Source organism: Egretta garzetta, unplaced genomic scaffold (assembly GCF_000687185.1).
Source record: "Egretta garzetta isolate BGI_Z169 unplaced genomic scaffold, ASM68718v1 scaffold397, whole genome shotgun sequence".
Classification (NCBI taxonomy): domain Eukaryota; kingdom Metazoa; phylum Chordata; class Aves; order Pelecaniformes; family Ardeidae; genus Egretta; species Egretta garzetta.
Window position 1 is genome coordinate 447,532 of NW_009260493.1, and position 16,945 is coordinate 464,476.

General features: G+C 37.5%; 1 protein-coding gene across 1 annotated transcript; it reads left to right on the forward strand.

The window, feature by feature from the left end:
* The first annotated feature begins 1,510 nt into the window (after nt 1-1,510).
* On the forward strand, nt 1,511-6,197 carry LOC104131159 (vasoactive intestinal peptide). Its single transcript, XM_009644283.2, has 5 exons — nt 1,511-1,671; nt 2,054-2,158; nt 3,735-3,854; nt 4,525-4,633; nt 6,189-6,197. The coding sequence occupies exons 1-5, from the start codon at nt 1,511-1,513 to the stop codon at nt 6,195-6,197; spliced, it is 504 nt and encodes a 167-aa protein (XP_009642578.2).
* Nucleotides 6,198-16,945: the final 10,748 nt, after the last annotated feature.

The following is a 16,945-nucleotide window of genomic DNA, read 5'->3' on the forward strand; positions in this document are numbered from 1 at the left end:
GGCGCTCCCCGTCGGGGTCCTTGCTCGGGGGCTGGCGGGTGCGCACCTCGACTTCTTCGGGCAAGCGTGCCTGGCCAAGCCCGGCCGGTGCCCGCCGAACCTGCCCTTGAGAAGCCCCCCGAGACACGCACGCACCTGCCGGGGCGCCAGCAGCACCGCTGCCCCACGAGCCGGAGAGCGGTGACCGCCACATACGCAGATGGCGTGGAGGATACGTGTTAAAATGTGCTCCGGGACATGATGCTTGTCCATCAAACAAGCCTCGGCTTTTCTTATGGGAAAGCTCCTTTATCGCCAAAGTTCAGCTGGGTGGATGCGTCTTTTAAAAAGCAGAGACATCCACAGGCAACATCGAAAATGTTAAAAATTCCTAAATCATGAACGAGGGGAAGTGGTCCGTCTGGACTGACGTGTAGTTTTTGTACTGCTGCATGCTTTGCATTGTTGAAGTTGTTATTAGTTGTCTAACTGAATTAAATCAGACAGCAGAAAGGTGCAGTTTACATTCAGGTAAGAGGAACATAAAGTGTAAAAAAGGCCAATGAAAAACAGTATAGCAAAACAGCACAGTGACTGATTTCCAAAAGGTGTGACTTGACTTGGTTTTACTTTACACAACAACTTTACTTCTTTTGCCAGGCAGAAGTCTTACGTGCCTCAGATATCTAACTAGTACTAATAGTTATAATGACTGTAAAATTACAAGGGCAACGGCCTGTCCTACTTTTAGAATGTGATTTTTGCACATCATCACACGCAGGGGTTTACTACGGTGATGGGAGCCCCTTGTCCGCCACAGAACGTAAGAGCAGCTAGAAGAAATGCCTGATGCCAAACTGCTGCTATGCAGTCAGATTGCCCTTGGTAAAACATGACACGTCATAAGAAATAGCAGTTTATGAAAATGTGAAGTAACTAAATTGGTTTATACAGAGCAATTGCCGTGATACATTTTGAGAGTTTAAATGTGAACCTTTTTTAACTTACAACTAGCAAATTAATTTAAACATGAGAGGATAAAACCACGTGAGATACGTGACTGCACTTTGTATTTAGTTTGAAGTTCTTGAGGGTGTGCTTACTTTCTTTAGAGAAGACCTGAGAACTCTTTCATACCGCATTTCACTGTGCATTTTAACTCTTAAGTGGAAGGTAAGTACTTCACAGGAACTGTTTGCATTTTGCATGGGTGGAGGCTGGTAATTGCCTCCATCTTTTATATAAAGTATAGTTGTAATGATTGTCATTTGAGCTGTAATTGCCATGCACTGTTCACTGGAAAAAATTGTGTGCAATGGCAACATGTATCTGGAAAACATGCATTAGAGAGAAGGATCTGTTCTGTCGCTTACTCTATCACTGAGCATGGATTATACCTACAAGGGAATTTTGTTTTAGCCGGAGTACTTTAAATGCCTTACAGATTAACGTAGGTAGATGTGCATTTTGACACAAAGCAGGATGCAAGCTGCAGTGAAGTGTTGCGTGACCTCAGCTAACTGTACTCCACATGGTTTCCTTCTCCAACAGATTGGGAAACAGAATGCCATTTGATGGAGCCAGCGAACCTGACCATGCCCACGGGTCATTAAAGTCTGAATCAGACATTTTGCAGAACACGCTACCTGAAAATGAGAAATTCTATTTTGATCTGTCCAGAATTATTGATAGGTGAGTTTATTATCATAAATACAAATGGTGATGCACTACTTGAATTGTGCCAAAAGATTGGTCACATTTTCAAACTGAGAAATGGGAAAGGAAGAATCAATTACAGGAAAAAAACGCACACGGCCTCTGGTGGAATACTGGTAGCAGTAGGAATGTCTGTGGAAATGTTGATTGCGTTGCCATTCTGGCATGATGAATCCATTTACTTCCCAGGAAGGGCTAACAAGTATATCATGAATATCTGGAGGTTGTTTTATGAAATTAGCTTAATTTAATATGTACAATAGATAACTTAAGGAAAGCAGTATGTTTACAAAATGAACGTTGTCAACATGATATGAACCCAGGTTGTATTGTAGAGTTTATTTATTGTCCATTTCAGAAATGCAAGGCATGCTGATGGAATTTACACCAGTGTCTACAGCCATCTTTTGGCTAAACTTGCTGTGAAGAGATATCTGCATTCGCTTATTAGAAAACGAGTTAGGTGAGGTGACACTTACATTAGGTAGAGTTTTTTCCTAGCTGGCTTCACTGGCAATTTTTTACCCTTCTGTACCTAAGTTCTCATTTTTGCAATTTAGAGATAAGTAATGATGGGGGAGCTGAAAATCCTATATAGCAACTTAGTGGTATTTGTTACTAAATGAATGCGTTACCATTTATTCCTGATACAGCTGTGAGAGGTAGAGCAACAGACACTGCACATAGCTCTGAGAATAGGCAATATTATAATGATTAGCACACCAATTTGCTAATTTTTTCCTCTGGTAGTGTTTTTACTAGCTTGGCAGATGAATGGCAAAAGTAAATGCAAAATGACTGATTGCTCAGCCCTTACATAACAACGGGGGAATGCTCAGTGAAAATAAGAAACAATTGGTTTGCAGTGAAAGCAAAACGGAATGATTTTTTTCTAACTGTAGAACATACAGCCATACATTTGGGAGATATGCATTATACAAGGATTCAAAAAAGAATGAGGCAAATCCCTAGACAAGGGATCTGGATGCAACTTCCAGACCAGGACGTTCATAAACTAATGGCCGCAGGATGCTGGGAAGGATCCCTGTATCCTTCCCCTCTTTTCATATCCCTAAGGAGCAGCTATTGGGCACTCCTGGGAACGGAATAGTAGAATACTTTGGCCTGACCCAATATGACAGTTCCTTTGAGTGCCTACTTCATATGCTCAAAAGCTGAGGGAAAGTTAGGTCCTGCATTTATGTCAATGCTGTCTTTGCTCCAGAACATATACTGCCAGTTTCTCATACGCTGTAAACTAACATAGATCATTTAAAGCAGAACACACATCCCCGAGATCTTGCATGAAAAATAGGCCTCCAAGTCTGGATTTCACAAGGTGTGTTTTGTCTCCTGATACCTCCTTAAAACGAGCATTTGTAGCTACGTATGTGATGCTACACTCTTTTACTTTCCTCAGAGGCAGGCTCCGTCCTCACTGAGTTCCATATGAACAGTGACCGGGTCCTTTAAGAGCTTACTGTGACTTAAACCAGTCTGCACCTTGGCAGAATATAAACATAAATATATAAATATAAATATATAAATTTAAATATATAAATATAAATATAAATAGAAAATATATTCACGCAAATGATAGAGATCAGGATAAAGTCAGTTTATTAAAGAGTAACCTGGGTTATGAAGAACAGTTAGGAGGGAGTAATGAAATCCACACTCAGCCATTTGATCCTGCAGAATTCCTGGGACAGGAGCTCTAGAAATCATTGAGCATGGATCCTAGTTGCATGGGCCATGACAAAGTTGAGCTGGAGAAAGAAATCAGTGGAAGGTGTGCCCCAAATACCGATCCTTAGAATTTGATCCTTGTTACTAAAATGCGTAGTGAGCAATAGAAGCAGTGGCTTCTTTTCAACAGAAGAAAGACCCAAAGTCATAGTTGGAGATGAATGCTGAAATGAAAATTTGATTTTATTTAGCTAATCAACTTTGTAAAGTTTGTGTCACTCATTTAATGGTATCTTCTTTTAAATGGATATCGTCTATTAATTCTTGCTTTGTAATTGTTGTATTGCCAGCTCCCAGGACAGTCCTGTCAAACGCCACTCTGACGCTGTCTTCACGGACAACTACAGCCGCTTTCGAAAGCAAATGGCTGTGAAGAAATACTTAAACTCAGTCTTAACTGGAAAAAGAAGGTACTGCAAGAAGCCAATATATATTGTTTCCATAATTGTATGGTATTAAGACAGAAAAGATTTATACCTATGTATGTATACAGAGAGGACGAACAAAAGGCAATGAACATTAATGACTTTATAACGCAGGTTATAACATGATTTTCAAATACAGACAGCATTTTGTTCCAGACTGGAACAGACACTACAATCAGATTAGAATAAAAGAATAAAGAGGAGACAGCATCTGGCAATTTTAAAAAGCTTCTGACAGATTCTTAAAATGGTTTTATTTACGAAAAAGCCTCTTAAGGAAAAGTCCACAGAGCTATGGAACATGAACAACAATTTTATAAAGAAAATGCACTATTTGTTGAAAATTTGTTGTTAAGTAAACACATAAAGTGAAAATTTGGAAGTCACAGAAAGACCATATGTCCTCATCAGTATAGGTGAGAAGTGCCATCATATGTTTTTGTGGAGCTTATATCCTGTTTGTGTATTCACTCATTCACACAACTGCTTTTAAATATCACGTCTTGTCACCCATTAAACGTACTATTTCATGTGATTTATAAGCCTTTGGTATAAGTGTAACAAAATGTGCAATAGCTACAGTTAGAAGGTGGCTTTGCTTGCTTGTTTGCTTTTTCTTCTGAGAGCAATAAAACTTGGTTTTGACCCACAACAGCCAGGAAGAGCTAAACCCCGCTAAACTTCGAGATGAAGCAGAACTTCTTGAACCTTCCTTTTCAGAAAACTACGATTCTGTAGATGAGCTGCTGAGCCACCTCCCACTGGTATGCCCAGAATTTCTTTCCTCTTGCTATCTGTTACTTGCCTTGACCCATAAAATAAGATTAATCATACATGAAGTGTGGCCTATAAGAAAAGCAGAATCATCTAGGATAAAGCCATGCTTCATGAAATGCTGCATCTTTCTATAGGGATTGTGTCTGAATATAATGATCATTTTAATAACAATAGTTGACTTATCCCATGATTGCTGTTTTTGAAAATTCCTAATTAAATGGCACTGTTAATAATGCACCTAACTCACCTGTGTGTTTCAACTTGTGTGCACTGCAGCATAAAACCAGAATTGACTCATTTTTAATTACGAAGATTATTATTTCTTCAGAGAACAAACTCAAGGATATTTCTTTTAATTAAAAAAAAAAAAAAAGTTTCACATTTTGTTTAACATCTATTTCATTAGAAGGGAGTTGCCCCTAGAACTAAGAGGATCAGCAACATGAACCCTAAACATTAAGCAAGCACTGGACTCCCATCTTGGGTGTGCTGCAGAGGGATCGTCTGGCAGGCAAATGTTGCAGTTACTGTTTTCCAATTAGCTACTACTATTTTTCTAAAATCATTCACAAATATGTTTCTTTGGTTTACTGCAATGTAAACCCTTTGACATCACAGCACTTGCAGGGAGATGAAACTGAAAGGGTAACCTAGAAGTGAATCGGGCTTGGTATTCTCAAAAGTGTATTATGAAATTGATGACAGGATGGCTTTTGGCATTCAGCTGTGTCTCGACTACAAGTAAGGAAAAAGGCTACTCTTGAAGATAACTTGGTTTGGGGGGAGCACGGGTAAAAGCAAAGACATTTCTCCAAACTCTTGTTTCCTTCCAAGACTCAAAGAAAATGGTCTTTTCCTTTCCACAAATGTGGATGTTCCTCTAAAGCCCTCAAAGCTTAGAAAGGACATGAACCACTTATGCCTTAAGGAACAAAACAATTTGTAAGTGATGGGATTCAGGAAAGAAATGTTCTTTCTAGACAAGATTATTGCAAAAATACCTGGTCCCGGATTTTGCACTTTCTGAAACTTTCGGCACTAAGTGAGAGAGAATAGTGGTGCAGCGGATTGCAAATGTCCTCCTGGAAATAGTTTCCATCCTTTCCTTTTTTATGGATAGTGGTGATGATCCAGACCTCCCTATAGGCGAATCGCTTACTCAGTATTGACTGAGGAAAATGACCTGGTCATTTTACCACGGTGCCCGGTTGCTGATGTAGTGTGTGTCAAGCAACCAGAACTCGTGTATCCATTTCAAGGGTACAGTCTTTTTCAGACTGAGGTGTTCTGAGCTGTAGGCCAACATGCAGTAACATTTTTGCCTCATCCTTCAACCTTTCTTCCTCATCCTACAGCCTTGTCTGCTGGCTGTAATGCCCACCAAGCTTCTGTGAATAGCTCCATCTCATGCTTGTCAGTCCCGAGCGCAGCAACTGTTTTATATCAAGTGTTACTTCTTGCCCGCTGTCTGCTTTTGTACACGTCATGATGCAGCTGCTTATGAAAATGAGTTCTAAAACATCTTTTTCCTTTGCTTTTCAGGGCCTCTGAAGGACACACCTGGTAAAGTCTATGACAAGAACAAGCTATTTTTGAGTTCCACATAGTATTTCAAAGAGATGACTTTAGTCGTCAAACCAGAACAAATATGTTGTGAAGTGAAAGTTGTGATATATTTGTTTCTTATGTAATAAAAGTTGATATTTACATTGTAAATATTACTCTAGAGTTCTCTACTGAAAGCTGTACATATGGATGCCAGTTTAACTCATGAGAAGTCTGTGAGTCCATATGCTGTAAATCCTTTACTTCAATAAATTTGTTTGAAAATGAGTATGCAGCTGAAAAGAGCCCATCATTACTTCTTAATTGGCTTATTTTAGATGTGGTACAACTTCAGATAAGCCTGTATGATGATAGGGATACAGTTCCAGATTGCTTCATAAACAAGTGTAAAAATGTGAGAGAAAGAATGTGCAAAGTTTGTAAAACCACATCACAAAGATCTCTGAAGGTTAACTGCCAAGCAAAAGGGAATGCTTTTCTAGCATCTTACCAAGCAACTAGAGAAAATGAAAAAGCATTAAAAATTATTTGACCTCCAACAGCATTTTTCCTTCCTGTTCATAGTTTTAATATTTCACCATATACAAATATATTAAGACCAGAAGTGTATCCTTTGGTTTTGGTTGTAGTTTGGATGCTCTGGAGCTCACAAAGCATGCAAATTGTGCTATCCCTTGATTTGTTTGATGCCTAAAGTCGCCTGTTATTCTACATTTAATTATCTGTAGCTTTGATGATGAGACTATTCCTTATATATAAAATAGATCTGAAGACACTTTACTATTTTTTCAGAATGAATGTAATTTACAGAATATGCAGACAATAAATCATTTTATTATCATGGCAAACTATTACTGGTTTGAATCAGTGCTACAGGTACCTGGCACAGTAGAGGTCCAAATAAGTGCTGTCTCTACTATAGTAATAGAGGAAAATATTATTTTTTAACTGAAGTATACTATGTTATATTGGAAATACAAGCAAGTAAGCCTCCAGTGCTCATTTCTTTCTATCATTGTAGCTTAGTATGGAACTGGAAATTTGTAGCTGATTCACTGCTGCTGTGAATCAGAATCTGGTTGTATTTTGTGAAAATTGTAGATTTAACCAATTGGATCATTTTCTAAAGAATTATTTACTGTTGTAAGGACCAATAGTTCCATTGCAGTGAGGAAAATACGCAGTATTGCATGCACAACATATGACATGCATATTCATGCATGATACCAGCCATAACACTCCCATGACTCCCCTCCCACTGCCCAGAAAGAGATGAAATTTGAAGTAGAAAAACTTATCAGACCTACTTACAAGTTCAGTTTGGAATTTCAAATATATTTATGTATCATACATATGCACACATAGACAGTGATAAAACTGATTTACAAGTTTCACAAGTTTACTGTTCTTATTTAGAAGGAAGCTTCAAACATGATAAAATCTGAGATTTATGGAGACTAGTTCTCATAAATATGTAGCCTTCTGATTTGCAATTTTTTTGAATATTGGCAACTGCATGTCCAAAGAAAACCAGCTTGCACAGATCAGATGCTATTATTGCTATTTCTATCTAGCCTTGAGAAATTCATTTTAGCCTAAGCCAATGAATGGTTCACAGAAGTTAGACATAATTTTGAAGTTTTCTCTTGAAAAGTGGTTTTCTAATGGTGGTCTAGTCTCAATTCCTAGCTTGTTATGAAAATCTGAGCGCAAAAGTGGCTTTGGAAATGCTTGAAGGTTACTAACAGACTGATGCTATAGTACTTAATCAGAAATTTTGTTCAGTGAGGTTTGAACTTTGTTAGGATTTCTGTGATAAGTAATCTTTAAAAAAAAATGTGAAAAAAATTAACCAGAAGCAAAGCTACCTATGGTCCTCATATATGGAACTTTTTGTTTAAATATACATAATGTTCATTCACTCAATTTAAAGTAAGAAAAATTGGAGTGATCAAACTGTTGACTCGACAATTCCAGAAATGTTCTTTTTTTCCCCCTAAATTTGTATTTTATTTATTTACAGTTTACCAATAAGGCATCTGATGGAAGAGTTTGTCTTCCATGTCTAATGTTTAATCTCCCCAATATTTCGTTCTCTGTAGAAAACTGCAGAACCTTAGAATATGTATTTTCTCTGTTAGAGTGGAGATGGAGTGGGTTACAGAGAAAAGGGATGCTTATTAGGAAATCTTATATATATATATTTTATGAAATACAAAATTAATACCCTCACTGTAATAACTAAAATAATACTGTGATAGCTTCCTCAGAGGATTAGCAAACACAGACAGTGTAAAATGCATGCTAAATTGTATGAACATTTTAGCAAAACCTAGCACTGAAAGGAGAAATGCTAACCTCCAGAATAATATACTTGACCTGATATCTGTGTTAAAGGATGGCTTTTAACTGATCATAGCAACTTTTGACATTCTATAGGAGATATAATGCCCAATTAATACATTGAGACTAGTTAATTGTGGAAGATGTAACATTGTTCACCTCAACTCCATGGGCAAGTGCTTACGGTAAGGTTAAATGATAAAATTGAAGAGAAAATTGTGTTTCACTGAATGAGACAAATTTTCAGTCTGTCAATGAGTCTTGACACGTCACCAGTCTTACATCTGCAAAATGTCATAAGAGTGGAATCAAAGTTTTGCGTTAATTAGGAGAATGAGAGGGGATCTCCAAAGAAGTGTCAGGAGGACTGCTAGGAGGAAAACAAATACCCGGGAGATTTAGAAGAGCATCACTGACTGAGTGAATGCAACCACTCAGAAGGAAGGAATAAAACTGTGAAGGGTTATGGAGGTATATGTTAAAGAAAAATCTCACCATGTTTCTCCAGGATTTTACTTCTAACACGGGGTATGAATACTTGCGATTGTAGAGGACAGAACTGATTCTTTTTTGTTTTATTGAATGGGGTTTGCTTTTTGGACCTACCTCATGGAGCTCTTGAAGAAAGGGATAGAATCACCTTCAAGTGCATCTTTACCAGCACTGCAAGGGGTTATTTTCTGGTCCTGAATCCACAGAGAGGATTTGCATGTTTGTGTGCATCTGTACAATCCATCACCCACTGAAGAGCAACCCTCAGGATTATGTATAAGACTGTGAGAATTACAAAAGTTGACACAACATTTTAAAATTACAACAGGTAAAAACACATTAAGAATCAATAAAACCCTAACAGCTCCTCTGATATTTTAAATAGGTTTGAAGTGCTATGAGTATTTGTTCCACCTGAAAGTCTGAGACAAAATTTCTGTTTAAAAATATGAAAATGGGTATCATAGATCCAAAGCATATGTATAACTTCATGTACAGGCATATTGAATTCTCCCCAAAGACAGACCTTTCAGGAAGAGGTGTATGCATGCAGGAACAACTTATGTGCTTTCAAGGCATTAGGGAAAGGTAGATGGAAAAGGCTGTCCATTGTCTCTTGTGATATGCTTTCCACTACCTCTTATTATTCTGTATTTTCTCTCTCCCTCCTCCACTTACCACAAACTTCCCCACACTTTGTTAATACCCTTGCCTTCGGCTTGCAAAGCTCTTGTATGAATGTATACCTCTGTTTTTGAGAGGAACAGTTACAACAGACCTTAAATAAATGGTGCAGCAATCATTATAGTAACTGCCAGCCTTGCTTATGGAGATGAGTATTGCAGGGAACCTGGCATGACCAGATTTGCAGGAGCAACCTGTCCTGCTCACAAGCAGCCCCTGACTTCCCACTGGAGATTTCCCATTTGGTTTGTGACTGGTGCAGAAGGCTGACCTTTCCTTGGATGCATCAAACAGAGCGTGTGGCCTCCAGGGGCTTGCGCTGGCTCGAGCAACTACAATATTTTCAGCTTTTTCTCCTTTCTGCTTTGGAACAGACAGATCTCTTGCCAAGTTGACAAGCTGGTTTAGGTTTGGAGGTAGGAAACTAGACACCAGTCTTTTACATCAATCTTTAAAAAAGTCTGAAGAATAATTTGATGCATCTTCTGCTTCTGAAGTAAACAAAGAGGATAAATGTTACTGTGGTTTTATACACAGATACATGCAGGTCACTTAGCAGGGAGGGGAAAAAAGAGCTTTCCTTTGTCAGGATAAATATTTTCAATAACGTAATTGATCAACATTTGTAAATAAAAATATGACTGATTAGTCAAAGATTAAGCTGAAAGTGACACAAATCATAATGGTACAGTGAAAAAGATAATCCTCTTTTCTAAATATCAACATAGTGAGAACAATATTTTCAATAGAGCATGTTAAAACATCTTGTCCTTCCCCACAGAGTGAATTATTTAATACTAGATAGAGTTTTGCATAGGATAATATGCTTAAAAGAGTGTACATGAAGTTGGTGCATAAGATCCATTTTCTGGATCTTTTCTGGAACTGCCTTGGACATTTAGAAACCCTATTTCACATTTCAGTGAGATCATGTATCTCAGAACCTAAGTTATTTCAAAACATGGGATATCATGCTCTTAAGATGTTGATCCTATTATTTAATAGTTGTCAAGTTAGAGTTTGCTCTTATCCAACACATATCCTCTTTTTGGCATGGGGGGCAAGCAGGAGAAAAGCTAAAACCAGTTACTGTCTCCTTTTGTTAGATGAGATGTATTAGCAAAGACCTTTCTAGTTAGGAAATGTACACAGAGCAGCAATTTTTGCCAGTAGCCTATGAAATAACCAAGCTATTGACTGAGTAGGACAAAGACAGAAGGATCTCTAGTTTTGCTTGTATGGCCAGATGGTAAGAGGTGTCACATTCTCACACATCAGCTTTTTGATGGAGAAGAAATCATTTCTATGGAGCCTGGGTGGCTCCTAGTTGTTTGCTTATTTTATATACTACTGAACTGCTTTTTACTGGAAGTGGTCACAAGTATGTTTGACAGATGCCTTATCACCATGTGTTGCTATTCTAACACAGCTCTTCATCTTTGTCTTTCAGCCAATCACTCTTCCCATAATCACAGCCAGAACATCTGCACAGTTTTAAGCAAGCAATTTTGCCTCTTATTAGGGAGTATAGAAAGGAAACTGCTGTATTCTAGGAAGACTCTTCATGACAAAGCTAGGGGTATATAATTTATGCAGAAAGACTGAATCTTGGTTAAAAAGTAAGAAGAGTTTGAAAAATTCTAGATTTGGTGCCGATGGGTTCAGTCCCGTCTGGTGATTCCTTCCAGAGCAATGCATTGCACTTGGCGTTACAAAGCTGGTGCCAGAGCTCCGGTCTTGAGAAGAGAAAGGAGAAACTGGTAAATGTTGAGATAGAGCAGGCGAAGACTGTGTCTTCAGAAGGGTACACAGTGTTAAAACTACTTTATATGTGGGGTTTTGTTCCCTGTAGATTTAAGACTTGCTTTGAGAAGAAAGGAGGACGCATCTCTTGCTGTCAGAGGATCTCGCATCATGCCAGTTATTAACTTAACAAACTCCAACAGGAGCACAGCTCGGTTGTTTGTCCCCTAATTCTGCTGCTGCACGGCAGCTTCTGGATCTAGTGGCTGTACTCATTGGGAAATATCTTTTACCTGGCAGCTTAAATGTTTGACGGGCACCTTACCAACCATTTGTTACCATCCTAATGTCCTCATTGTAAGAGTACCATTACTCTTCTCAGAGAGTTGTATTCCTAGATGTATTTATAGACTGCATTTCCCTCCTGTCCTTTGCTTTGTTAGGCTAAAGAAACAAAGTCTGTCTTGTCTCCCCTTGTAAATGACTCTCCATTTCTGAGACTGTGCTGGAGCCCCATGCCCCCCTGGGGTCATGTTCCAGAGTGGGTTTAACACTCCCAAATTATGGTTTACCAAATGCAGCTTCACCTTCAAAATTACTAAATTACTCTGAATGTATCTTCTTTATTGTGGTCATTTTGGAGAAGTGACCAGTGATTTTGAGGGCTTCTGTTTTGAGGGCCTTGAAAGACCTAATTTTTCAGTCTGGGTAATTTTTTTGTTGCTTCTCAAACATTTTTGAGTTTCCAAAAGATGGTGAAGCAGAAACACCAAGCACTTGAAATACAATACCTTTTTGGGGGTGGGTGGAGGGGAAGCCACTCAATCCAGTATAAAATGCATGTAAAGGAAAACTGGATTTTTAAACAGGCAAATGCCCACGTTATGAGGTAGTTTCACCTAGATCTCAGAATGCATCCTTTTACATGGCTATGGCCTGTATTTTTCAATCCAATTTCTTTAATCCTGCAGCCAAGGTGCTGGAGATGACAAATGCACTCCTCATGCTGCCCTTCCATCATCTGCGATACTGGGAAGCTGGGTGACAGCAACAGCACCCCTGGCCCTTTCCTGGCTTTTTCCAGCCTAAGGAATTGGAAACAGAGGTCAATTCACAGCAAAACCCTAGCAGGTTTTCAAGGAGATTAGGATAAAGAGATCTATATGTCCTTTGACTTGTTCTGTGAGTGGTATAAGTTACAAACTGGCTTGTCACCAGCATTAATTCTTCAAAAGGAAGAAGGAAGAGAGCCATGCAAACACTCATTTGTGTATTCATGTCATGTATATTAAAATACTATACTAAAGTGTAGTGCCAGTGATGAAGAGGGGCCGAGGGTCTCCTTCCGTCCATAGCTAAAGGATTACAACAGGGATTACCTTCTGGATCATTAGTCTACTGCTGGGCAGGAATAAAGAAATCCAGCTGAGTGGACTACTTGGGTCATCGCTCTTTGATTTATGATTCATTCTGTGTTCAGTACAGGTGAGAGTACAAGTGCTTAATGTACCCTACTTTCATAGAGAAGGGTCTTGATTCTGTAAAGATCAAATTTAATTGGGCATTGCACGTTCTGTAACTTTCAAGCTCCATTTAAATATATTTTCCCAAAGAATGGCTAATTCAAAATTTCATTTCCCTGGCCTTAGCCCAGCTGAATAGCTTTTGCACATTTACTATATTCTGAAGGGTTCTGGAATCATATATGAGATAATTAGGTTGCTTTTCGGCGATGGAACAAACAGAACTTCACCTGGTGAAGTCAGAATGACATTTCAATGGGACTTTTTCTCGGTTATTCTTTGTAAATATGTTTGCAGGATCTGATTAATAAGTAAGTGCATGGCCAATAGACAATTTATCTCTGTTATAAGGACTAATCCATATAAATTTTCTATTTTATATTTCTAATTACATTACCACTTATCAATTGCCTGAGAGAAATCTATCAGAAATTCTGCTTCAAAGACATACTCTTTTATACAAATTTTATGTTTGCTGAATGATAAACTTCAGTGTAAAAACAATGCATACAGATTATTAAATTATTTTCTATTAAAAAGTGAAGAAATCAATGAAGAACTTCTCCTGCCCTAGCTTTACTCTGTAGCTGTAGTGGTAGATCACAGTGGAAAGGATTATGTTTTCAAGGACTTCTACACTGTCTCTGGTAAAATTTAAAGCAGATTTTAGGCAGCTGTAAACTAGGCTGTTTGATTACACTTTGTAAGAGCTGTACATCGATAGAGGAGCTCTGGCAGGCTCAGGAACTACAGTCTTCCAAATTCAGCCCACGACATACATACAGCTTAAAGAGCTTTCTTTTTAGCTAGCTCTGCACTGGTTGAGGTCTTCTTTATACTGTGGATTTCCCTGAGTACCCGTTATTGTTTTAGGCTTCTTTGTATTACTGGACCTAAACAAAGGAATTTGAAAGAGCATCTCATTGTGACTTATCTGTATAAAATCACAGTACAAGTGTGGCTCTACAAGAAAGAGACAACTTTGTGGAGTATTATTAATTGTGGGAGAATCTGCTGCTACAAAAATAAGAGCAATCCAAGTCCTTGGTAATTTTTAAATCAAATTCGATAATTTAAGAAATGTTAAACACTTAGATATTTTTTTCCAGTTTCTACATTATCATCTTCAGAAACAGAGGCTTGGCCCAGGTCTAATTTCCTGGGATTTTTGGCTCAAATGTTGCAGAAAACTTATGGGGTTTAATGCTTAAATGCACTAGATACACACTGCAAACCTCTTGGAGTAATTATCCAGACATGACATAACTAATAGGAAAAATTAATTCATAATTTTATTTTTGCTTATTGAGCTGTTTCTTCTATTATGGCTTTTCAGAAATGTATTGATTAAAGAAGTTCATTCAGACAATAATTTTAAGCATATTATACAAATATTAAGTTACCAAGGATAGCTTGTCTAGCTGTTATTTTTCCTTTGCATTCTGCAGCTTAGATACAAAGCTTAAATTGAAACATATTGCTAACGTTTTGCACAAGGAAACAAAATAAAATCAAATAAAAGTAAATGGAAAAAGAGCTTATGCTCTGTCTGTACATGGTAGTGGTAGAAAGTTTTAAGCTGAACCATTAAAACACACATACAAAAATTTATTTAAACTTCTTAAAGCTGGTTGTACTGTAACCCAGGCAAATGAATGTTCTCAATCTTGTTTTCCTTTTGCTAGTACTGAGTGCCAGTGAACAAGAACTCTGAGATACTGGATTTTGAAGAGTGTCTCAAATTGCTTGATTTGGTTAGGAGACAATTTGTTTAATTAAAGAACCACTCATCTCCAGTCTAGAAAATATTTGGAGAATATGTTGTAAGCAAGGTATCTAACAGATAAACCATTATCTTTCTACTTTGATGAAGGACCCAGAACGTTTATGACTTCTCTGAATTATTGTGGCTTACAGGAGTAAACAGTTCACTCACAGCCTGTGAAAGGCATGTGGTACTTCTCTGATGTTGAACAAATGTGACCCCTTCTCCAATCATACAATTGATCTATCCAAAAATAATTGTGAGGCGGTACATAAAATTATTATGAAGATTGTGATTTCATGTGTTTCCTGACACGTTATTCCTGGTTAAATTTCTTTTAGTTATGGACATCTTCAGAAGATTTCCTTAATCCTACAGACATAAGTAGCTGTGCCTATAACTGTACGGTGTAATCGTACACCACTTCTGTATTTGTTCAGTCTTATATTAAATACACGATGTATATATACTGAAAAAGAGTAGCTTGGTGAATCATATTTTTCTTTTTTATTTATTTTTCTTTTAAATACAACTTCAAAATAAAAGGACAGCTTAAAGTTGATATAATTTCCTTCCATAATTTCCATAATTGTCTTCCATAGTTTACTTCCTTTCCTTTTCATTCCGTCAGGCATAAACACATAGGAGAAGGAAAGCTCTTTAAGCAAAAAGGACAGTGTTTGTGGGAGTCAAGTTTACGTAAATTAGCAAAGAATAAGTTTAGGTGAGAAATTAGATGAAGTTTCTAGCTACCACAGAGCTGAAATTCTGGAAGGATGTTCCAAACTGAATTTTAAGCTGGTACTTCATAAATTTAGTACCATTAATGAATTTGGTAATTTGATACGGTTTTCCTATGATGGCAAGGACTAGTTCTTGGACATCCAAGGGACCTGAGTGCTATATTCCAACTCAACACATGAGAGAGTCACATGTCAGCAAATAGTAAAGGTTTTCATGATGGATATCTGTTATTTGGCAATCTCTGAGTTTCATTTTGGCTGTTTTGTTGTAGAGATTTACACATATGAGAGACTTAGATGGTTGACAATATTGCAGCTGCATTGATTTTACTTTTCTAAAACTATCAGTAAAGGCAGAGATGTAGAGAATAATCAATGTTTTGGGTCACAAAATACTTCCAGAGAAAGTGAAATCTCATACATGTTAAAATATCACTCAAAACTAAGAAGTCTACATTTTTAGGTAAAAAAATGGAACACATATTACCATTTTCAGTGTTGCATGATAAATCAAATACCACTGGGAAAATGGGCTTTACTGCATGTTTAGTAACTCACTCAATGCATATAACAATACACGCATGTGTATCCCCACACACACTTGCATACATAGCTGTTTTTCTAATTCTTGGCAGGTCTTGGACTTTCCAGTGGAAATGACAACCAGATGAAAATCCTGCAGCATTAAAGCATAAAGATGGTTAATCTGACCTTTGTTTCCTGCTACATTCAGGTTCACTGTATCATCAAAATGTGTTACTATATTATTGGAGTTCCTTATAAAGAAAGGTACATTTTTTTCTGATTTTTTGTCTTTGCTTTCCACAGGGAGGAATGCAACAAGTGAGGTCTGGATTCTCTGTAGACTTTCATAAGTCCTTGCAAGCTCACAGTTTGTTGATAAACAAAGAATACATGACTGGCTCTATAGATCTACAAAAACTGGTGATATATCCTGATCACATACGATATTGATCTTGTGAACCCAAAAAAACCTTAGGAAATGGGGATAGATACAAAGATGGAATAGACCACTGATTTTACAGATAAGCTGAAGGAAGTCCTATATAATGGGAAAAACTGAACCGAATCCCATTCAAGAGGATGAAAAATACTACGGATTAGGATCCAAATGTGCCGTTTTGATATGCTGAGAGTCTTCTTTAGGGTGCTATTCATTAATCATTTGCCAAACAATTGTATTGAATTAGTATATTAAAGAAAACAGATACCAGTTTTAGCCACACATCCTGCTTCTAATTGTATTCCATTTGCATATCACAACTCCATTGCAATCACACCATATATAAATAATACATTACACCAACACCTTTAGACATAAAACTTATGTCATAATATGCCATCATACAAGAAAAACAATATCCAAATAGTATTTAATCACAGCAGTCAGGGTGTTAGGTTAATTGAAGTCCATTTGAT

Coding starts and splice junctions, on each gene's coding strand:
- LOC104131159 (XM_009644283.2), top strand. CDS start 1,511: ATGGTTTCCTTCTCCAACAGATTGGGAAACAGAATGCCATTTGATGGA. Junction 2,159..3,734: donor CTTATTAGAAAACGAGTTAG/GTGAGGTGACAC, acceptor TTGTATTGCCAG/CTCCCAGGACAGTCCTGTCA. Junction 3,855..4,524: donor GTCTTAACTGGAAAAAGAAG/GTACTGCAAGAA, acceptor GACCCACAACAG/CCAGGAAGAGCTAAACCCCG.